At 41.7% G+C, this 23,707-nt stretch overlaps 1 protein-coding gene across 1 annotated transcript; it reads right to left on the reverse strand.

The window, feature by feature from the left end:
- Positions 1 to 7,801: 7,801 nt before the first annotated feature.
- LOC106609517 (sodium-coupled neutral amino acid symporter 2) lies at positions 7,802 to 19,195 on the reverse strand. Its single transcript, XM_014208428.3, has 15 exons — positions 18,882 to 19,195; positions 17,554 to 17,679; positions 17,289 to 17,370; positions 17,063 to 17,178; positions 13,777 to 13,943; positions 13,312 to 13,387; positions 12,598 to 12,680; positions 12,242 to 12,300; positions 11,553 to 11,726; positions 11,298 to 11,377; positions 11,039 to 11,139; positions 10,385 to 10,509; positions 10,091 to 10,235; positions 9,884 to 9,981; positions 7,802 to 9,739 (listed from the first exon to the last, which is right to left on the reverse strand). Exons 2-15 carry the CDS (start codon positions 17,676 to 17,678, stop codon positions 9,635 to 9,637), a joined length of 1,536 nt encoding a protein of 511 aa, XP_014063903.1. The 5' UTR covers position 17,679; positions 18,882 to 19,195; the 3' UTR covers positions 7,802 to 9,634.
- Positions 19,196 to 23,707: the final 4,512 nt, after the last annotated feature.

Raw genomic sequence — 23,707 nt, forward strand, 5'->3', positions numbered from 1 at the left:
AATCAGGGCCTTTTCCAGTTATAAGCGACATAAACGGTTGCTTAGGTCGGGGTCTCAATCTAGTAAAAATTGTAGAATACGCCAGGTGCAATTTCGAAATGTGGTTGTGCATCAGCCGTTTTTCTCTTATGACAGTCACACCAAGTTTCCATCCAAACTTTTTATGCGAGTAAAGTACATGAGTGTTAAAACATGTCATGACAGACCTGATGGAAACAACATTTTTCGGTAAACTTTCCAAATGTCGGCAAAAAATACACTGGACAAGGTGAGATCTTTTTGTGTTGGTAAAATTATTTATGCGAAAACGTCGGTGGGAACGCTTTTATGTGCAAATATTGATATGCGTAGTAACTATATCGAAGTAAACTTGGAGTCACGCAATGACATGTATGGTCCTCCCATTAGGACTCATCGGGAAAGAAATAAAGTTACAGATTAGAATAAATTATGATAAACTTCAAAGTGATGACTGATGCTCCTTTCCAGTAAATATCGAGGGATTTATTCTTGTGACATGATGATCGATCTTTGGCTTCCGTTTGACAAATAAAAATAATCTCGCTCTTTTGTCCATCGTAATAATAATCTCATGTAGGCTGTATGGGTGATTCTACGGAAATGGTGGATTTTGAAGAGCACGTTTTTTTTTAAACAAAACTTTGTCAGATAATAGTTAACCCTTTACCATTGTAAATCAACATACATGCCTGTTTAATTACATTTAATATTTGTAATACATTACATAAAAAAATGCTAGTTCTGCCTTTTTGTCACTGGTGTTCCCTATATTTTAGATGACAATTCAGGCTTTCCTGAATGTAATTTCACATTTTAATTTGCATATATAATCAGACAGAAAAGGTTAATGCTAATATTAATACATTGTTTAGATTTGTAATAATTAACTTTAAGTAAATAAAAAATGGTGTCATTTTCATATCTCTACCACGTGTTTTGTGTTAATTGAGGTTGAGTCATCAAAATTAGATTATCATATCCTTAAAATGCTTACTAATGAATGCAGCAGCAGTTGGGTAGATACAGATAAACATATTCTATGAAAATGGGCAACTCTGATGCCAGAACACAAGTATCCACAATGTGAAACCAATGACATACAATTATTTCATACAAATCTGATCAATTTAGTATTTTTTTTATTACAAATCATTTTAGAACGTGTTGATTTTATATGAACAATACAATAATGTTATTGGTCAAAGATTAAGACCAAAAGATGAAGCCTATTGCTTCAAATGTATTTCCTAACACATTGTCGTACAAACATAAAATATGTATATTAGAACTGTAGAAACACAAGACCAATAGAAACACAACGTTGAACGTAAACTAAGACTAAGTTTTCCCAAAAGCACTGATATAAACATATTGTACGCAGTAACACATGTTCATGGAACAGGCCTATTTCCTGTACTAATTATTTCCCATAACTTCACTTTTACTTGAGATTTGTTTGTCTTTATGTTATTGTATCACATCCATCTGTTAGCATCTCCGAGCCAGTCTCCCTTGCTTTTTATCCACTGACGCCTTCTTCTCTGGGAGCCGGTTCACATCTGCCACTTTCACACATTCAAGTGCTCCTCTAAGTACTTCCAGATACTGTGGCCAATCTGAGCTGATCTTTTGTTCACTGGCATTGGCTTTGGCATCAGACACACAATGTGATCATCCCCATACCAGTTGATATCATCTCTTGGGCTTGGCCAGAAGAACTTGTTGACTTCATTCCTGTGCATGCACTTAACTTTGACGTTATGTTCTTTGACCTCCAGTATAACGGCAGGGTATGGTGGTTCATCGTGGTTCACAATGCACCACTGTCCAGTGTGGTGAGACTCGATGACATCTGGACAAAATAGAGCTGAGGTATCCGGGTCGATGACATCTGTTAGATGTGGAGGTGAAAGACCATGGCCATTAGCCGGCACTGTCGGGAGAGTGATTTCTTGGAGTCCATAACATGGGCAATCCCACACGCTTTGCGCTGGTTGGCAGAGATGACTTGTCTCTGTATTTTAGGATGCCAGGCGTGATTACTCAGAACCTGGTGCATTTGTATGGTTACCCCATAAATCTTCTGTGCCTTACTTTCCACTTCTTCCTCACTGACATAATGCAACTGTATTTCAAATAAAATCTGAATTTGAGTGCCGGAGTCCCTTACCTCCTGATCGAAAGACATTGCATCCTTTATGTCTTTCCCATGGTGGAACAAGAGGTCAGCTGTCCTCTTTAGTGAACCACTCACTCCACCCAGAGCACCCTTTCTGTGAGTGGCCTCATAAAAGTTCCACGTACTCCCCTGGAAACCCTTCTTGAAAGGTTCAGTGCCAACCATATAGAAGTTGCCCTTCTGTTTATATTGGGTGGCAGGGCCATTACTGAAGAAGTGTTGCACGGTAGGCTACTGCTGTCTTATCATGTCCAGGATGGGGTCCAGGTGAGCCCATATGGCTGCACGGTCAAGCCTTCTGCTGGGTGAGATGGTGCAGAAGGAGATTTGGGACTCCTCTGCCACATAGAAGACATCAGTGTGGAGCGTCACCTGCTTGTATGAACCCCCAAAGTGAACTGACTGGATCTCTGAAGCATACTTGCTTGTGAAGTTTTCACTTAAATCTATATGGATCAGGCCGTTATTGGTCAGGTTCTCTCTAAAGGTCTGGTAGCTGTGGTACTGTCATCAGATGTTGAACAGATGTTTCCTAAATTTAAAGAGCCTATACTGGAACTAGATAACCAGCTCTTCCTCAGTTATGGCTATATCCTTCTTCACAGTGATTAAGCTACCTTTCTCTTGTTCTTCATTTGCTCTGTTGTGCTCTATCTTGTCCAGACATCGCCGTTACCTGGCACTGTCGGGAGAGTGATTTCTTGGAGTCCATAACATGGGCAATCCCACATGCTTTGCGCTGCTTGGCAGAGACAACTTATGTCTCTGTATTTTAGGATGCCAAGCGTGATTACTCAGAACCTGGTGCATTCGTATGGTTACCCCATAAATATTCTGTGCCTTACTTTCCACTTCTTCCTCACTGACATAATGCAACTGTATTTGAGTGCCAGAGTCTCTTACCTCCTCATCGAAAGACATTGTATTCTTTGTCTTTCCCGTGGTGGACCGAGGTCAGCTGTCCACTTTAGTGAACCCCCCCACTCCACATCTTAGTTGGATTGCTGTCTAGCCGGTGGTGCAGTGGAGTGTTCACATTCTTGACATGTGCCTTTTGAATTGTTACAAACTGTGCTATCTGCAATCTCCTCCAGGTTGCTGGACTGTGAAAGACCAAGTTTGTGCATTTTATCCATCATAAACGGCAAGTTCTCAGGAGTCTTGCACTGGCAAGTTTCTCAGTCTCTCCCCTGCGGTGTCACCACCAAAAAGGGGTTTTCCCTGCAAAAGAAGCGGTCTCTCTCTCCTGCTCTCAACATCTGTGTTTTTCTGACTTACCCGTCATTACTTTCGCTAGTCTTGTTCCTCTTTCTGTGAGATCATTCACTCTCTTTCTTTTTTGACTCTCTAAATCCTTTAAATAAGTAAGTTGTTTTTTTAATGTCTGCTGCTCTGCGGTCTGGGCAGCATCCCTGCGCTCTCTGTAGAGTCTTTGCTTTTCAGCAGCACTTACTTTTTAAAACCTGTATAAAACCTTATGTTGATATAAAAAGTTAGCAGTGTGATTGATTGTCACTGGTGTTAATGTCATGTCACTGGTGTTACCAGCAGGAACAGTAGTAACACCAGGGACATAACACCATTGACAAATCTGCTGACAAGATGGCATATCTAAAATGGGGGCCACAGTAGCTCAAACCACACTTCTTAAATTGTAAATAAATCACTTAATAATATGATTGGATCAATTATTTCAATCATATTTCCTTTCCCCATACTATAAACTGTATAACACCAGTGAAGGCTTTTAAAATTTTATTTAACCTTTATTTTAAATCTTTACATCATCAAATTGCTAATATGAAGAGAGAGTGCAGACTCACCATGTGCTCTTAAAACAGCCCCGCCTCCAATGAACCTTTGACCCAGGAAAAAGTTGGCAAGGATTTGTTATTTTTTCAAAGTGGTGTTTTTTTTTAATTAAGGGTAACACCAGTGACATGAAATTGAAGGACAGCTATTTCCTGTAAATTATTTATAATATTTAGTTCATATTTTAAGTAATTCCCTAAACAGCTATAATACTTTAATTGTATTATGACATTTAAAATATGTCACTAAACCATGACTCCTGTCTCTAAGTCATTTTCATGGTGCTGAGCGTGTTCTACGATAATATGAAAAATATAATTTGCAATATAACTGTCTTACATATGTTTATTAACAATTGAAACAAAAACATATATTTTGTGTCATTATCAGATTTTCCCTGGTGCGCATGTGCCAAGAGTTTTTTTTAATGAGAAAACAGTAGAGTTGAAAATGTGATGGAAACCCATTTAACTTGTATTTTTTATTTGGTACATGGGAATTTAACCACAAAAGGTATTTGATGTGCAATACATCATCACGCACAGCATTTTATCTACAGCAAGTCAATTTGATGGAAACATCTCTGATGGGAAAATGCACATATTGTTTTTATGCCGATTTAGAAGATTTGCATGAAAATCTGTTGCCAATTGGACGGAAACCCAGTTACTGACAGTCACTCAATTAGCCATGTCAGCAAAAAAAAATGTTTTATTGGTAGTTAGCCAGCTATCTAAACTTGTAGTAATCATGGCTGAATATCTACCTCCAGGAGATATTAGTTAGTCATTCTCACTCAGATATCTTATTAACATGGCATACGTCATTACTAAATGTGTAGAATTGCTGAAAATGTGCTTTAAAACTGCCAAAATATCACTCCACCCTATGGCAAAATGGGTAGAATTGCAGGAAATTAGCTGTAAAACTGAATTTATTTTATATTTGCCCCATGGCAAAATGTGTAGATTACTCTCCACCCTCACGAGGGGGGCCACTAAATGTTTTGCTGTTAGGTGGGAGGCCCCTCAACCAAATCTGGTTTAGGGCTCCCAAAATAAAATACTGTGTCTGGAACGCACTGGCAGGGACAACCCACAGGGCGGTTGGAGAGGGATGGGTTAGATCGTATGGCCTTGTTGTTGGTTTTTTTGTGTTATTATGAAATTTCAAGGTAAATGACCCCACTTGACTGTCACAGTGATTTAGTTTCATATGCAGAAATCACTTCAAATAGCTAGGTTTCCATCCAATTGGCGACAGATTTTCATGGAATATTCTAAAAATATGCATAAATAATATATGCGATTTTCCCACCCGTGGTGTTTCCACCAAACGGATTCCTTGCTGATAAAAATCTGTGCGTGTTGACATAGCGCACACAAAATGTATTTTTTTGCTTACGTTTTCATGTACCGAATAAAAATGTAATGTTCAATGTGTTTCTTTCCATTTTCACCTCTACCAATAGTTTTTACACAAAAAGTGTTGCGTTAAATAGCAAATGTGCCTTGTCTGGTCTTGGCACTTGCCCTTTCGCTAAACAGCTCGCAGATACTGTGCGGGTAGGTTCAGCAGGTAGGTTAGTCTACAATACATGATGAGATTGTTATAAACGCGAGAATATTTGTATTTGTCAAACGGCTGTCAAGCATCGTTCATCATGTCAGCAGAACAAGACTCTCGATATTTATTGGAAAGGAGCGTCAAACCCATACCGGTCCGTGCACTTTCACCACCCTGTGAAGTTCATCATAATTTATTTCATAACGGGATGACTACACATGTCATTGCGTGACTCCAAGTTGATTTCAATATTTGTATTTTATTTTGCATACCCATTTGCTGCTGCAGCAATATTAATGGAATTTATATATACACACATTAATACACACACACTTCTACAACATATCTACAATACACAATCCATATGTAATGTGTGTAGAGTACTTGTGTTAGCGTGTGTGTGTATATGCGTGTGTATATGCCTGTGTCTGTGCCTGTGCGTGTGTGGCTCTTCACAGTCCACGCTGTTCCATAAGGTGTAGTTTAATCAGATTTTTGTAAAATCAGATTATACTGCTTGTATGAGTTACTTGATGTGGAATAGAGTTCCATGTAGTTAGTCATGGCTCTATGTAGCACTGTGCGTTTCCCATAGTCTGTTCTGGCCTTGGGGACTGTGAAGAGGCCTCTGGTGGCATGTCTAGTGGGGTATGCATGGGTGACTGAGCTGTGTGCTAGTCATTTAAAAAGACAGCTCAGTGCATTCAACATGTCAATACTTCTCACAAATACAAGCGATGAAGTCAATCTCTTCTCTATTTTGAGCCAGGAGAGATTGACATGCATATTACTAATGTTAGCTCTCTGTGTACATTTAAGGGCCAGCAGTGCTGCTCTGTTGTGGGCCAATTGTAATTTGCCTATGGCCCTCTTGTGGCACTTGACCATATGACTGGACAGTAGTCCAGGTATGACCAAACTAGGGCCTGTAGGACTTGTTTTGTTGATAGTGGTGTCAAGAAAGCAGAGCAGCGCTTTAATACGGACAGACCTCTTCCCATTTTAGCTATCGTTGCATCAATATTGTAATGAAACAGCAGCCAGGGAGCAGGTCTTGAACCCTCGACCTTCAAGCCCGAAGTCCGGCGCGCTATCGACTGTGCCGCAAAAACATGCTCAAGCGGCAGAGGCGATTTCCGCGGTTATAAACCCAGGGTCGTTACACTACTCCCTCCTTTCAAAGAGCGCGTCCTCGCGCTAGCTTGCGACTCAACGTCTTACAGGAACGCTCTCACCGGCCAAGCACACGCACTGTCGTGGATGCAAGGTCCGATCACTTCTGACACCAATGTAATGAAACAGCAGGGGGCAGGTCTCGAACCCTCGACCTTCAAGCCCGAAGTCCGGCGCGCTATCGACTGTGCCGCAAAAGCATACTCGAGCGGCAGAGTCGATTTCCGCGGTTATAAACCCAGGGTCGTTATACTATGTTTTGACCATGACAGTTTACCCTCCTGGGTTACACCAAGCAGTTAAGTCTCCTTAACTTGCTAAATTTCAACATTATTCATTACAAGATTTAGTTGAGGTTTAGAGTTCAGTGAATGATTGTTACTACATCAATATTTGCGCGTAAAGTCGTTTCCACTGCCTTTTCTCGCATAATTGAATGTAAACGCACAAAGATTCCACCATATCGAATGAACAAATGATCTCTCAACATTTATAAAATTGCAGCGAAAGTTCCTGTTTCATCACAGCTGTCGTGATTTGTTTTTCATAGGGTGGATGGAAACGTGGTTAATGAGGCCATTTGCATGGTTCGGTCCATTGAGTTGTGCTTTTATTTATTTCAGCAAGGCAGAGTAAAGATATGTCTTATACATCTTTGGCTGTTCAAATCCAATCAACAGCACTACTTTAACATCATGTCTAGAATAAGGCTGTGTCCTCCTGTCTCCTTATATTCATCATTTGATCTCAAATTGCTGGAGTAATACTTCACTGGCCAAACACTTGTGGACTTATGATTCTGGACTATATATCTCATTCATGCCAACATTTGAAAAATGCATCATTTCCCACCACAATATTTAGACAATGTAATATTCTCTCCTGAAATTGTGTTTTTGTGCAGTTTATTAATCAAAATTGAAGGGGTTCCAGTTCTTTGTCTCAGGAGTTGCCATCACGTTCCTGGCTTATGGTGGGCTCCCTGCAAAACCACACCACAATCAGCTGGTCTGCAAAATACAACTGACACAATAAAGACCCGACAATGTGTGGGATTATCTTTGACTTTATTTTGACAATAATTACATGATGTACATAGTGTTTCATTGAAACAAGAGTGTAACACTGGTGGGCGATGCCCTCTTTGCTCCTGAGGTCAAGAGATGGCTCACATACTCTCTAACCAATATGTGCATGTGAGAACAGGTTATCAGGGTCACAAATAGAACAAGTGTGAAATGTGTTACACAAAGACCACTGCCACTATGCTTTGGTAGGTTCCACTTTAAACATGGTCTTTCAGAATTACAGCAAGTGGAAGAGGGAAAACTCTCTCACTATGGTTCCAGAAATGAAAGTGAACAGCTCCATACTTAATCATAGGGGGGTAAATTGATAAAGACCAAATTCACCAGCAATTTTTACAGCTCTAGTTTTAGTGAAATGCCAATAGAAGGTTAAACAAAACAGAGCATATATACAGTAGTTCAACTCATAGATATATACACATATATGTACAATATATAAATATAGTAAAATAGATAAAATTACATTGATTTCATGTTCTTCCATAAATAATCGCAGGACAATAACAGTTTGGATGATGTGTGAGGTTAACATTGGAAGCAGTGAGCCGCCCGCATCGTGTTTGTGACAAGCCGACTTCTACACTATCCTTATCAATCATTTCGTTGTTTTTTTTGTAACTACGGTTATGTTTAATAAGGAGAAGCTGCCAACCGTTAGAAAAACACGGACATTTTTGACAGATACACTGAGCAGCTCACACGACATTCCTCCGCCTTCCCTCAGTTCTGCATGGAAGCCATTATGTAACGTTGATGTGACGTTTGGTTATGTGCGGTCTCAAAACAGTCAGAAAACCAACTATTTTTGCAAGGTAAACAGGTACATTACAACCACGCATGTGGTCAAATTCAAGATATTCTTCCTTAAAGAAAAAAAGTGTAACGTCCCCCTACCCTTAGCATCCGGGGGATTTGACAGGGAGCATGCCCCATCTACAAGCAGTAGTGTCATCGCTGTATTACATTTGAACAAGGTCTTCAATACATTATAATGTGTAATACATTTCTTTAAAAGAGATTTCTCCTAAGAGATCTTTTGCAACTTCCAGTGTGGGGTTTTGAGAAGGCAGGTTTCGTTGATTCATACTAAGCATTTTACAAGTTAAGCCGACACCACTAGCTAGGTCACACAGCCTTGGTACAAATACTGATAAGCGGTCTAGTAGTCCTGAACAGACAATTTCCTCACGAGTGTGCTGAACATTAAGTGCTTTTTAAATATATAAACACATATTACAAATACCTTTTTTGGCAATGTTTTAAAAAAGAAGAAGTTTAACGCTAAATTATTCACGTCGAGTAGAGTCTGCTGTCATGTTCTTCACCTCTAATGAGTTCTGGGATCCCAGGATGTCCGCGGTTGCGTGTGGCCCTGGTTGAGAAAAGTTGTCGCCGTGCCAAAAAAGCTGAGCTCACACGCAGTACCTGAATATGAGCTGCATTGGAACTCTACAACTACACCATCCCTGTTTGAGGCACCATCAAAAGTTTCAACTGTACCAGAATCACAAAAAAAAAGAGAAAACATCCAAAACGGAAACGAAACGAAACAAAGAAAGCACAACGAAAGGAAAAAATAAAACTCACCACCTGTGTGGCTTAACTGCATACTGTACAAAGTTCAGTACATTCTCATTGGAATGGTATAGTCTCTTGCTTAGAGTTCAAAGCCGAACATTGTTGTATGTGAGGTCCTTTTCTTCTTCTTGGGTAGCAGTCTAAGCGGTCAGATGTTTAGCGGCTGAGCTGCGGATGGTGTGGTGCCCCCCCCCCCCCCCCCGGTGGATGAGGTATCCTAGTGTCCGTCGGAGGCTTGTGAGGCGTTGTTGATCCAGTCAAGGGTGATGAGGGTCAAGCTGCCGATCATGACGAAGAAACCACTGCACAGGAAGATGGATGCCTGGAGAGGGAGGACGAGACGGTCGGGCTTAGCACAACAAGGCTTTCTTCCCCACTGATTGATGCTCCTTGCCAGGAGTCACAGACCACAACACCCACAAACACATCAATTCATGGACCAAAAAGGAGCGGGATGGTTTCTTACCCCGATTTTCTGCACAGACTTCATGGGCTCCTTCTTGACCAGTTTGATATAGAAGGCCGAGGGCAGGATGAAGATCAACATGGCTGCCGCAGATGCACCTGAGGAGGAAGATGACAGGCTCAGTGGGGATGTTCACCTCTTTTCTTTCTCTATTACAATTTCTAGATTCTGTGAACTGCACCTGACCAACTGAACACATTCACTCACCGATGAAGCCGAAGATGTCTCTGATGGTGGGGACGAAGATGACCAGACAGTTTGTGCAGGCCAGCAGAACCACGGTGATGATGGTGTGGCGGATCCAGCTGAACTCCTTGGAGGCACACAGCAGCTGGTTGACCGACGTGCGGATCTACGAAGAGACAGACAGAGACGGGGGACCATGGTCAACATTGTGGCAATGCCGAACTTGACAATGCTCGCAAGTTTTGGATGGATGGATAGAAGGACAGCTGGATGGACAGACAGGCTGCCAGCCAGACAGATAGATGTGGGGCTTACGGGAAACAGCACCACAGGGACAGTCAGGGTGACAGCTGTCAGCACGGCCAGACGAACGATGAGTAGGATCACGTCAGACTTGTAGACCTTGGAGTAGGTGTGCAGAAGTTCGGGCTCCACATGCACTGTAAAGCCAATCCAATATGGTCATTTAATTTATGCTTGTTTCCTTCTCACTTATAAAGCCACATATTCAATTCATTTCCCTTAGGCTGATGAGTCCACACCTTTCAGATATTCAGACATAGGGCCCATGTGTGACCAACTGGGTATCGAACCCTGGTCAGCAATGCTCTATAATAACCCGTACGGTCAACATTCACTCATTTTGCTGTGTTATTGGTGTTCGTTCAGAAATGTCTTTGGAACCTGCCTGTTACATGTCCAGCCAAATCAAACTGAGATTGAGAGAGATCAATTGTAATACAGTTTAGATTATTCAAGGTTGCGCGATGTCCTTGCCATAGCAAATATACAGGATCATTGGTGTATTGGACAGCTGATTCTGTGTCTTGTTTTCTCATGGGGGACAGTACTTGCATAACAACTGGTTGTATGAGCCCAAAACGGACTGTTTCCTGCTCAAACTAGTTTTGTATCCAACTGATAAAAAAAAGGATGAATGTGTTTCTAAGGGGGGCGTGGGTGGCTTACCGTTGAAGGTCAGATATCCGAAGAGAGCAGCCAGCAGGTACATGATGAACATGGCCAGGAAAGACACGTTGGCCACGCCCTGCATCTTTCTACGGGAACGACTGGGAAAGAAGAGGAGGTTTAGACAACACAGAACCAATGTTCTTTTCTCTGTCTTCCTTCACAAGTTCTACAGCTATAAACTGTGTGTGTGTGTGTTTGTGCACTTGTGTGTGAAGCCTTGACAACATGGCAGCTGGGTAAAACGCAATAGACTCACTCTTTAAGCTCCTCGTACATGGGCAGGACGGCGGGGTGGCAGACGAAGGCGAACGTCAGGATAGGAACAGCATACACAGTCTGAAGGAGAGCGTTAGACAAGACCGTTAGACATTTGACACATGCACACAGACAAAAAAAAACAGATCACACAACAGCAGAAAACAAATACAGGTACGAAAGCACTTGGACATTCATTAAGTAGTTCTCTTTCTATTTATCCATTTACCACTCAACATATCTGTCCATTTCTCACCTGAGAGTTGAAGACAAAGTATTTGGGTGTGCAGACGTCCTCGTTGTAGACGACGGCGGTGGTGGTGTTGAGGAAACCCACCGTGTTGTTCAGGACCTTGCTAACCGTCTCGTTCAGTATCACGTCCATGTCAGGGATGTAAGGGCACGGGATCTGGAACTTCTTATAGATCACCTGGAAAAGAAACCAAGCCCATTTAGACTCCCATACAAAAGGTACAGAGTATTGGCTACATACATTGCTAATATTATAACTACTACAGATTAAAACTAATTACTTTTAGAATGCTTGCTCATGGTCCGGCTAGTGTGAGCAGGTCAGAATTGTAAACCAATGTGTCACAGTTATTCAGGTGTTCTATCTTAATTTGACCAGTTTCTCACTGCAGGAAAATAGTCCTGCAGCGACAGGAAATGTGAATTATTGTATGGATTATAATTAATGGAAATGTGGTTGATACATTTTAGTTAGGATAAATCAAGATTGACAGTATTAAAGTGGAAATTACTAACTTTAGAAGCCGCTTTAATCCTTAAATACACTACAATTTGCATTTCCTACTGTGCAGGAACATTATCTTCGACAACAGAGTGATAAAATGAAGATATCATATCTTTGGTGAGCCATTCACTACAATAACCTGAACTGTAAAGACCATAACAGCAGATTAGTTTAGGATGTTGACTCACCACAATCAGGAAGAACACCATGCAAAGCAGGGAGAAACCACTTGTGTAACCAAGGTAACCTGAAGTAAAGTAACAGAGAGAGAAAAAAAAACTATTGAGTACTTCATATACTGTGGAAATCTAAGATAGGAAATATACTAACAACTGTGTAATATCCGTTATAACATATTAAAACTATATTACAATGAATAAGAATGTACTCTTCTAAGGCAATATATGAACTTTATCAGTCAAAAAGGAATCTAATGTAAACAAACTGTTCTGGCCTCTACTACACACCTACGCTTCCACAGTGCGTCACCATCCCCTGTCCTTTCACAACATTTTACACACACACACACACTATTGTGTCTTACCGAGGTTCCTGAGAAGTGAGAGTGGCAGGATGATGATAACTGACACCAAGATCACAAGATAGTCCCCGTTCACATACCACTCTCTGGAACGTACAGGAGAGACAAGAACACGTCATACACTGTACACACATCACCACACAGTTCCATATAATAACACAGTTACACCCACCCACACACATTCGTATCCCAACATTTATCTAGTTTTTGTCAAAAAATATGACCTATATCAAAGCTATTGTAGCGTTCGTTTCTCGTTTGACTGTTGTTGTAAAATACAAACATGGCAGAATGTCTGCAATGCACAAATAAATAGCAGCCTGCTCTTAGGGTGGTCTAGCTACATGCTGGCAACACTACATGAATGTTTGATGGGCCAGTTGGTTGGTCTGAATGAGCTCATCCAGAGGTCTGTCTCGGTGCGGCACTGGCTCTTCTAAAAGGACCCTTTGAACGGCCGCCGACAACACACCGTCCCTCCTCCCTCCTCTCTGCTGAGAGGGACAAAGAGGCCTCTTCACATCTTCCCAGCGCAGCACTCAAAAACAACCCGTCGCCATTTTGAATGACACCAAAGTCACTACTTCACCTCGAGGGTCGACCGCTCAAAAACAACCATGGGCCATTTGTCAAACCAAACTGCAGACTAAAACACACACACACACACACACCCCCCCCCCCAACGGTCACACAGAATCTAGAGACAAAACTGCTTACCCGTTGTTAGCTCCCATGAAGGCTTGGATAACGATCGGCAGCTCGTACTTCACAATGTAGAGATAGCTGGACATGGCTGCAAAGGTAAAAGCAAAGTCACGGTTAGTCAAAGTCATATTGTGAATCAGTGACTTTGCATCAAAACATGCCTTATTTTGTTCCAAAACAGACATCTCTGAGAATGTTCGAGTAGCACTAACCAAGGATGAATAGGCCTATTGGTTCGCAGAAGGGATGTTTGTTCCATTGGAAAGTCTAGTACCCTTGCAAATATTTATTGTAAACATTTACAGAACCATTTGGTTTATGGGAAAGGGGCTGCTCTTCCTTTTCTATGTGTGACATCACTGACATTTAGACTTTGGACTTTTTTCCACATAGTCAACTCCTAGTGGATCAATGAGACTGTCTCCCCGACTTTGATCTGTCTTCCTGAATGACCATTGAAGTGTCCTTAGTTCTCACCTCCGATGTTCTGCATGGTGATGGAGATGGATGCAGCCAGTTTCCCAGGCATGCCGAAGGCCTTGTAACCCAGCTGTTCATAGACCAGCGACCCTCCTTCATTGGCTGTCTTTAGAAGCAAGTGCACAGAGTACAGGGAGAAGATGGACACAGCCACCAGGAGAATTCTGTGGAGAGAAGAGGAACATTGTATCATGAGTAAGGTACGGATACAGGCCTGCAAGACCTGGACTATTATCGACTGGCATTAACCACACGGACACCCAGTAACACGGTTGACTACTGATAAGTGCACATTGGATAAGTACAAGCTTTGTTTCCGTTCGGTGCATTTCACCAGTCCCAATTCAAACATATTATTTTGACTTGATCTCCCGATGGTTCCATCTGAAAGTGGAGACAAACCACACCAAAGGTCAACACAGGGCTTAAATTCACATGGAAAATGTGTTCTGACCATCGCAAGGACACATCTCATGTTGACCATGTTGAGGCTGAGGAAGTGACCTTCTCTACTGTACAGTAGCACCCAAAACACAGGGATCAATAGGTTCTGTCTGTGAGCTGATCTGCAAAGACCTTGTCATGGGGACAGCTTTGATGCAACACAGCTATGCACAATCCAGATACAGGGATGTGATTGGACAATGAGCTCCAGATCAGGATATTCTATCTAGCAGCCAAGCTGTGCAGAGCTAACACTGACTCACTGTATTAATAGTAGCAATTGTGCCACTGAGAAACATTATCTCTAAGCGATATGAGCTAGGTTCACATTATGAAGGCCTTGTGCAAATCCTTTCACTCACACAACTTCAGAACCACAACACAGTGGTATAGAGACGATTACTTGACTATATCCGAGCACAGCTCTGTCGACTTGGCTACTTCAAATCAAATTAAATGTTTTTATAAAGCCCTTCTTACATTAGCTGATATCTCAGAGTGCTGTACAGAAACCCAGCCTAAAACCCCAAACAGCAAGCAATGCAGGTGTAGAAGCACTATGGCTAGGAAAAACTCCCTAGAAAGGCCAGAACCTAGGAAGAAACCAGTCTATGAGGGATGGCCAGTCCTCTTCTGGCTGTGCTGGGTGGAGATTATAACAGATCATGGCCAAGATTTACTTGTCACCATTTACATTTCTGCCCATAATAGTTTTAGTCTACATCTTATCACGTCATATGCACTTCACTGACTCATCAAATATACCTTAGATGACCCTAAGGTAATTGTTTTCACTCTGTAAATACTGAATCTACCCAACGGTGAAGTGTTCGCAAGTCCCATGGTGTAGAAACCTTTTGCAAACAAAGATTTTTTTAAACTGAGGCCTTTGTGAAAATACACAAAAGCTTGTATACCCTGAAGAAGGTATGTTGCGGAAATGCATAAGCCAAATCAATAAAGGTTTTGCATTGAGTGCCTAAGTTTTTTTCAGTATGGTTTATATATTTTACAGAATTTCTCCTACTTCACAATGCTACACAAATAATCAGAGGTATTATATTCATAATTCATATTCATAAGCTATTGGTGCAAGTGGCCCTTCAAACTGGCAACCCACATGGCACAGAAGTCATTTCAACATCTAGTTTTGATTTACATTTGGTTGATTTGTCAACTAACGTGAAATCAACAAAAAATGACACCATGTCATTGGATTTAGGTTAAACGTTGTTTGAAATGATGTGTAATGAGTGTAATGGCGAGAAGAAGAGTCTACTGGAATGATCTCATGGGAGGCCCGTTTCCCGTACCTTACCCTTTATATAACTCTGGCCCCTTTGCAGAAAGATTAGCGCTGCTTCCCCCTGGCTCTGTATGACTGGCCCACATGAAAGGCCCTGATGCTAGTGTGCCACACACCCAACCCCAGCGCTCACACTCGTACACCCACTGTTCGTAAACACTGGCCTGCGTGGCTACTAGCTACTGTGCCCTGCGGTAGCATAAGCTTTGATCTCTGTAGGCTGTCTCACCAGCTTACTCCAACTCCCTTCAGGGTTATCCAATGCCCTGTCTTAGACAAGGACACATCTCCAGTAGACTGGATAAATGCTGTGCTCAGGTTGTATGCACAGTATCTATGCCTCATATTGGTAGATATTGAGATGTGTGACCTTGTTGTGCTCTACCTGGTGGTATATCACACTGCTAAGTTTAGAATGTGCTGTATTGCCTCTGATATGACTGAGTGCATTCAGACTCAGAGACTTCCACAAACTATCTTCCACACTAGCAACATACAGTGATATTCTATATTGCATTCTAGTCAATGTGATGTTGACTTAGATTTTAGTTATTTAGCAGACGCTCTTATCCAAAGCAACTTACAGGAGCAATTAGGGTTAAGTGTCTTCCTCAAGAGCACATCGACAGATTTTTCACCCAGGGATTCGAACAAGCACACTTTGGGTTATTGGCCAAACCCGCTTAACCGCTAGGTTACCTGCCACTCCTAATTCCTACTACCTACTTCCCAGATTCATAAAGCTGAGCCCCATTTCAATTGTGGATGTGTATTTTCATTCCAATTATTTATATATAAACTAGTTCGACTGACAGGGAGTGCTGTTTTGAAGCCGCTGCGCCTTCATCTTGGCACCACCCTCCACCATTGTAAAAAATATTTTGGAAGCTATAAAATAAAAATGTATTAGTGTATACATTTGTTTTTGCCACATTTATTAGTGTACTGACAACTAAATGCATAATTGAAATGTGAGCTAAACATAAAAAAAATGAAAAAATGAATTATTTAAAGTATATATTTTTTAAAGTACTAATGTTACCGTCCCCACGACAACAAAATACTTAAAATACATGTAATTTTGTCCTTGAAAAATTGTATTGAAATACTATAGAATTCCATTCATTCCTATGGAGGACTACTCCTTCTGGGGACTGCCAATATGGCCGACCGGTGGCTTCAAAGCCTCTCACTGGCCAATACATAGCATCAGCAATCCTGGAATATATCATTGGTGTCAACCACTTTAAAACAGACACCACTAGCTCTTCGTCACACCTTGCAAGCTGCGGACATTGCCATTGGATGACACAGTGTGATCATTCTGATTGAACCCGCAGTGCAGTTTTCCTTCATTAATCAAATGTATTTATAAAGCCCTTTTTACATCAGCAGCTGTCACTAAGTGCTTATACAGAAACCCAGCCTAAAACCCCAAACAGCAAGCAAAGCAGATGTAGAAATCATCTGCAATTGATTTCATTGAAACCCAAGTCTGACACTGGCATACAGGAACACTAGAACAGTACTCACACAAAGAGAGCAATGCCAGTGTTGGCCATGGCATAGGAGAGACCAAGGATGCCACTGCCCATAATAGCATTGCCCAGGTTGAAGACTGACATCCCAAAAGAGGCGGTGCCTGGATGCTGTTGAGAATAAAGTCAAATATACCCAGTTAGAAAAAAAACTAAAATAAATGCACAGTAAACCATAAGCCTCAAATTGGTAGCCTATATGTTATCAGGACAGCACTTACATAATCCGTTTCATACTTCTTCTTGTCCAGGTGGTAGTCTGGAAGGAAGTTTTGACTCTCCGCATCCATATCGGGATATTGACTGGAAATCAAACATGCATAAAGCATTTATTTAATGGATTAATCCCATTCCAATTCAGCCTTTAAAACAAACATAATACAAGTTCTACAAAAATAAGCAAGTTGATGACATTTCTGCGGTTAGAAACACAGGCATAAGTCTACTGCAGAGCATCTTCAGACCCAGCAGGCTGCAGTGCCTCACCTGTCAATAGGAACCTTCTTGGTTGGACAGGAACTGTATTCATGACTATTGGAACTGATACTGCTATCCTCATCCGGGGAAATGTTGAAGCGGCTCATCTCTGTCTTTGCAGATGCCTGTTTCATGCTATAAAATAAACAAACGGAAAACATTGAATCAATTTGTGTTTATTTGCGAACTTCTTGCCTGCGCCATTCCAACTCTCTTCTGTCATAGGACCGTGAGTTCTACCAGGGACGTTGAATAATCAATATTGGAATGGGAGAGACTAGGCTACTCATTGCGCTGCAGCTACCTCATAAATCTGAAGTCATGTGACCAGACGAAGGGGGGTTGACCCATCCCAGGAGCCAGTGGAAAAATACCAGCCGCCCGGCATCCGCGTCTATCCACATCAGCGCAGCGTCACATACCCAATATGAATGACAAAAGCATTGCGCAAGTCTTTTCATCTCCAATTTCAACGTGTTAAATAAGAATGACATTATAATAGGCCGATATATGTAACTAACAAATCCCGTTTATTCAAACAGAATGTGAGATCATGTTATAAGTTTAGGGTTTTAAATGATAGAGCACAGACTAATCTATAACATTTTAGGCATGGGACTGTTAAATCATTTGATTTTGGGCTCCATTTACTAAGATTTCTTCCATGACTGACTGATGGAAACAAAGGCACGTGCTTGTCTATTATGGGCATGGCACCATTTTGCGCAGAGCTGTAGTCCTATATCTGTTTTAGATATCCTCAGCTGTAGCCTACAGGCATTAATTTGGGTTGCATCATTTCTTGGACATTGATGTCTTATTTACAAATATGCCAAATAAGGGAAAAGACTCAACCATCAAATCCATTACATTCCTTTCTTGGTTACCGCCCCGACATTCCTCTGTAAATAATATAGCCCACTAGCCTACAGCGTCAGTACTATTTATTTATTTCCTTGTGAGTCTGGCCCATTGCGCTGTGTAGCCTAGGCCTATAGCATAGCATCATAAATATTATAACGAATATAGAAATAAAACATCTATAACCTAATAAATCTGATCTTTGCGCCTAATTGATCGTGGCTAATTGACTAGGGAAATAACCTGCAAGAGATTAAATACATCGGCCCGCTATTTCAACACACAATATATAGGCTAACATTTTACATATTTTCAATGGAATAGACTTAATTATTAACAATACATCCATTTACTAGGCCTATAGAATTGTAAATTACAATTTATAGCAAGAGAATTACAAGATAATTAGCCTACACCCGGTAACCCAGCATATTTCCCGGAAGACAGTAAAAGATGCGGCGCAGACAGAATCTTACCTTTGAGAAAACGAATAAAATCCCTATGAAAAAGTGGCGATCCTTTTCAATTTTATTTTGAAACAATTCCTTCACGGTTGAATGTCTCCAATATCCTACTACAAAGTATTTATCCTTGAAGTTTTATTCAGTAACAATAAATGTACTTAAGATACAATTCAATTGTCCCAATTAAATAGGAAAATAACTTACAATGTGGACACGATTGTATAATAATAGCTTAAAAGCTCAATTTTAAGCTGTTATATAAATCAAATTGCCAATGATGTGATACGCAACTTGAATTTACGTTGTTCTAAACTAGGTGGGGTTTAGCTGCACCTTTATATCTATCCAGCGTTGCATCAGCCCGAGGAGGAAGGGGAGGGGCTTTTTGTCTTGGCGACAGGCATAGACTTTACACACACCAGAATGAATGATTCGGTTTGTGTACAAACACACGGTCCAGTAAAGGGGGTGGTTCTGAATGCCCTTCACAATGTGCATTCGACTATCTTGATTTCTGCTCATGGAAAAAGTTGAATTCAGATCATGTATTTGGATCACTGTGTCCTCGTTAGTTTTTTGTTGTGTGTTGCACCGAGAAGACAATAAATAGCCTAGCCAATAGTCTATACTTTAAACTATAGCCAATAGTAGGCTAGCCCTACATTCCTTTGGCTTAACGACCCCGATAATTAAGCCATGGCTCCTTTTCTGGACAGTTTTTTACTTGCTTCCCGGACATGAAATTGACGAGACGATGAACTGATGAGAAAGCACGAGGTTGTGTGACAGTAGAATTTAAAATGCGACTAAAGCTTCAAAGAAGACCTCCCAGTATCAAGAAGATTAATGTACGCAAACGAATCATGTGACGACGGTTCAGTGAGCGCGCCAGGAATCCGTGTCATCCCAATCCCCTTGTCATGAAGTGACTCCCACACATCGGCTTTAGGTTCACACTCTGCTCCTTTGCGAGTCTAAGCAACGCGCGGGTTCTTTCACCCATGCTGTTAAAGTTATGTTTACACATTTTTTCTAAACAAACTAAGCTACCCCCTACTACACACACAGGCTCTGTCTCTCTGTCATGGTTATCTGTTATGGTTATCACACACACAAACACAGCTGTTTCTTCATTGTAGCCCATACATGTTAGGCTATTACACATGTATTAGGCTATCACTTTATTATTGTCCGTAGCAGGGTCAATGTTTCTCAGTATGCTACACATTTTAGATTGATTCAACTGGGGTGTCTGACATTGAGGTGAAATCACACCGTTTCGTAACAGAGACCCCTTTTCCATTCATTATGCAACCATATTAGCAGCAGTCTTTATGTCGAGCCTTCTGGTCTTTACTTTGGCTTCGTGAATTTGTGACACAAGTACGAATGAACCAATGGCACTTTTAGAAAATAAGGATCTCTGAGAACAAGTTTGCAGATGAACAAAGTTAATGTTGTTTAGTGGTATGAGACCAGTTTGACCTCAGTGGTTAGGGTTAGTTGCTGATTCAGGAGATATTACTGTAAAAGGGCCACTCGTCTACAACGTCCACTATTCGTGCCAGGTTCATTTCCATGTGATAGTAGAACGGTATACAATATAAAACATACTAACCCTGTGTAGGTATGAACAGCCTCCCAGCCTATAGACCAAAATGTAGCAACACAGATGTACACACTACACACACACAAACACACACACACACATTATTCCCCTCAGTCACACATGAGTTAGTTTGTGTATAGGTCTGTGGGAGCCATTGTTTGGGGCTTTAGAGTGACCCTGCCAAACTAAGACGGATCAGGAAAGTGGAGCAGGGCCTGGATTTGGGCCGATTCCCCAGCCTCGCCATGGCCCCATGCTACATTAACACATCATTTAAGCTGACGCGTCCAGACACAGGCCGTGGGGTAGGCACCTCAGGAGTGGAAATTATCTTAAATTAACATAACTTTTGACTGATATACGAGAGTGTGAAGCCTAAATGCTGTCAATGTCTGTCTATGGATTTGGATGGAATGCATCCAATTATGTATTTCTATAGGACAATCTAGTATAAACAATCATTTGGTTTATCACCTGTGTACCCTGTTACTGTCCCAAATACCTGTATGAGTAGCTTAAAGCATTTCTTCCTCCTTCAAATGCTGCTGAGCATTCTAGTTCAGTGGTGTGCTACTAAACCAATAGCCTACTGTCAGCTGATTGGCTGCAGGACAGGTACAGGATGGCAACAACAACTGCCCGAGTTACACCAGGAACACACAATCCTTCCAGCAGTGCTCAGACTGTCCGCAATAGGCTGAGAGAGGCTGGACTGAGGGCTTGTAGGCCTGTTGTAAGGCAGGTCCTCACCAGACATCACCGGCAACAACGTCGCCTATGGGCACAAACCCACCGTCGTTGGACCAGACAGGACTGGAAAAAAGTACTCTTCCCTGACAGGTTGAGGTTTTGTCTCACCAGGGGTGATAGTCGGATTCGCGTTTATCGTCGAAGGAATGAGCGTTACACCGAGGCCTGTACTCTGGAGTGGGATCAATTTGGAGGTGGAGGGTCCATTATGGTCTGGGGCGGTGTGTCACAGCATCATCGGACTGAGCTTGTTGTCATTGCAGGCAATCTCAACGCTGTGCGTTACAGGGAAGACACCTCCTCCCTCATGTGGTACCCTTCCTGCAGGCTCAACCTGACATGACCCTCCAGCATGACAATGCCACCAGCCATACTGCTCGTTCTGTGCGTGATTCCCTGCAAGACAGGAATGTCAGTGTTCTGCCATGGCCAGTGTAGAGCCCGGATCTCAATCCCATTGAGCATGTCTGGGACCTGTTGGATCGGAGGGTGAGAACTAGGGCCATTCCCCCTAGAAATGTCTGGGAACCTGCAGGTGCCTTGGTGGAAGAGTGGGGTAACATCTCACAGCAAGTACTGGAAAATCTGGTGCAGTCCATGAGGAGGAGATGCACTGCAGTACTTAATGCAGCTGGTGGCCACACCAGATACTGACTGTTACTTTTGATTTTGACCACCCCCTTTGCTCAGGGACACATTATCCCATTTCTGTTAGTCACATGTCAGTTTATGTGTCAGTTGTTGAATCTTGTTATGTTCATACAAATATTTTCACATGTTAAGTTTGCTGAAAATAAACGCAGTTGACAGTGAGAGGACATTTCTTTTTTGGCTGAGTTTATATATATGTCTATATACAGTACCAGTCAAAAGTTTTGGACACACCTACTAATTCAAGGCTTTTTATCTTTTAAAACTATTTTCTACATTGTAGAATAGTAGTGAATACATCAAAACTATGAAAATACACATATGGAATCATGTAGTAACCAAAAAAGTGTTCAACAAATCAAAATATATTTTAGATTTTAGATTCTTCAAAGTAGCCACGCTTTGCCTTGATGATAGCTTTGCACACTCTTGGCATTCTCTCAACCAGCTTCACCTGGAATGCTTTTCCAACAGTCTTGAAGGAGTTCCCACATATGCTGAGCACTTGTTGGCTGCTTTTCCTTCACCCTACGGTCCAACTCATCCCAAACCATCTCAATTGTGTTTGGGGCCGGGTGATTGTGGAGGCCAGGTCATCTGATGTAGCACTCCATCACTCTCCTTCTTGGTCAAATCGACCTTACACAGCCTGGAAGTGTGTTGGGTCATCGTCCTGTTGAAAAACAAATGATAGTCCCACAAAGCGCAAACCAGATGGGATGGCGTATTGTTGCAGAATGCTGTGGTAGCCATGCTGGTTATGTGTGCCTTGAATTCTAAATAAATCACTAACAATGTCAACAGCAAAGCACACCCACACCATCACACCTCCTCCTCCATGCTTAATGGTAGGAACCACACATGCCCCCTGTATTAAGCCTCGTTATTGTTATTCTTATTGTGTTACTTTTTATTATTACTTTTTACTTTAGTCTACTTGGTAAATATTTTCTTAACTCTTCTTGAACTGCACTATTGGTTAAGGGCTTGTAAGTCTGCATTTCACGGTAAAGTCTACACTTGTTGTATTTGGCGCATGTGACAAATAAAGTTTGATTTGATTTAATTTGACATGCGGAGATCATACGTTCACCTACTCTGCGTCTCACAAAGATACGCCGGTTGGAACCAAAAATCTCCAATTCGGACTCATCAGACCAAAGGACAGATTTCCACCGGTCTAATGTCCATTGCTTGTGTCTCTTGGCCCAAGCAAGTCTCTTCTTATTATTGGTGTCCTTTAGTAGTGATTTCTTGGCAGCAATTCAACCATGAAGGCCTGATTCACGAAGTCTCCTCTGAACAGTTGATGTTGAGATGTGTCTGTTACTTGAACTCTATGAAGCATTTATTTGGGCTGTAATTTCTGAGGCTGGTAACTCTAATGAACTTATACTCTGCAGCAGAGGTGACTCTGGGTCTTCCTTTTCTGTGGCGGTCCTCATGAGAGCCAGTTTCATCATAGCGCTTGATGGTTTTCGCGACTGCACTTGAAGAAATGTGGTTCTGTTCAGAACGATTGGGAAATCATTTTGGTTCCAACCCCTGATTCGCACAGAGCAAAATGACATATCATTTATATGCCACTTGTTGCAATGTGTTTGTTACCCTCATGGAAGCCAATAGGGGTAGAACAGCCTCGAACCAGTCACCCCCATGTCCAGGCCAAAGATCATTTCCCCATTGTCTTGGCAGAGGGCCCATTTCGTTATCATGTAACCCATTTATCCACAAGGATACTAGATAAATAGTTATTCTCAATGCATCCGACTCATTCATTGCACCCCCCCTTTCCCCCCTCTCTACACACGTACACACACTAACTGGC

The sequence above is a fragment of the Salmo salar genome, chromosome 07 (genome assembly GCF_965601325.2).
Source record: "Salmo salar chromosome 07, fSalSal1, whole genome shotgun sequence".
NCBI classification, from domain to species: domain Eukaryota; kingdom Metazoa; phylum Chordata; class Actinopteri; order Salmoniformes; family Salmonidae; genus Salmo; species Salmo salar.

Excerpts from the sequence above, each read along its gene's own strand:
- LOC106609517 (XM_014208428.3), bottom strand. The coding sequence starts at position 17,678 with ATGAAACAGGCATCTGCAAAGACAGAGATGAGCCGCTTCAACATTTCC. Across the intron at positions 12,301-12,597 it reads CTCACTTCTCAGGAACCTCG|GTTACCTTGGTTACACAAGT; the intron begins GTAAGACACAAT and ends ACTTTACTTCAG. Across the intron at positions 11,140-11,297 it reads ATGTACGAGGAGCTTAAAGA|TCGTTCCCGTAGAAAGATGC; the intron begins GTGAGTCTATTG and ends CTTCTTTCCCAG.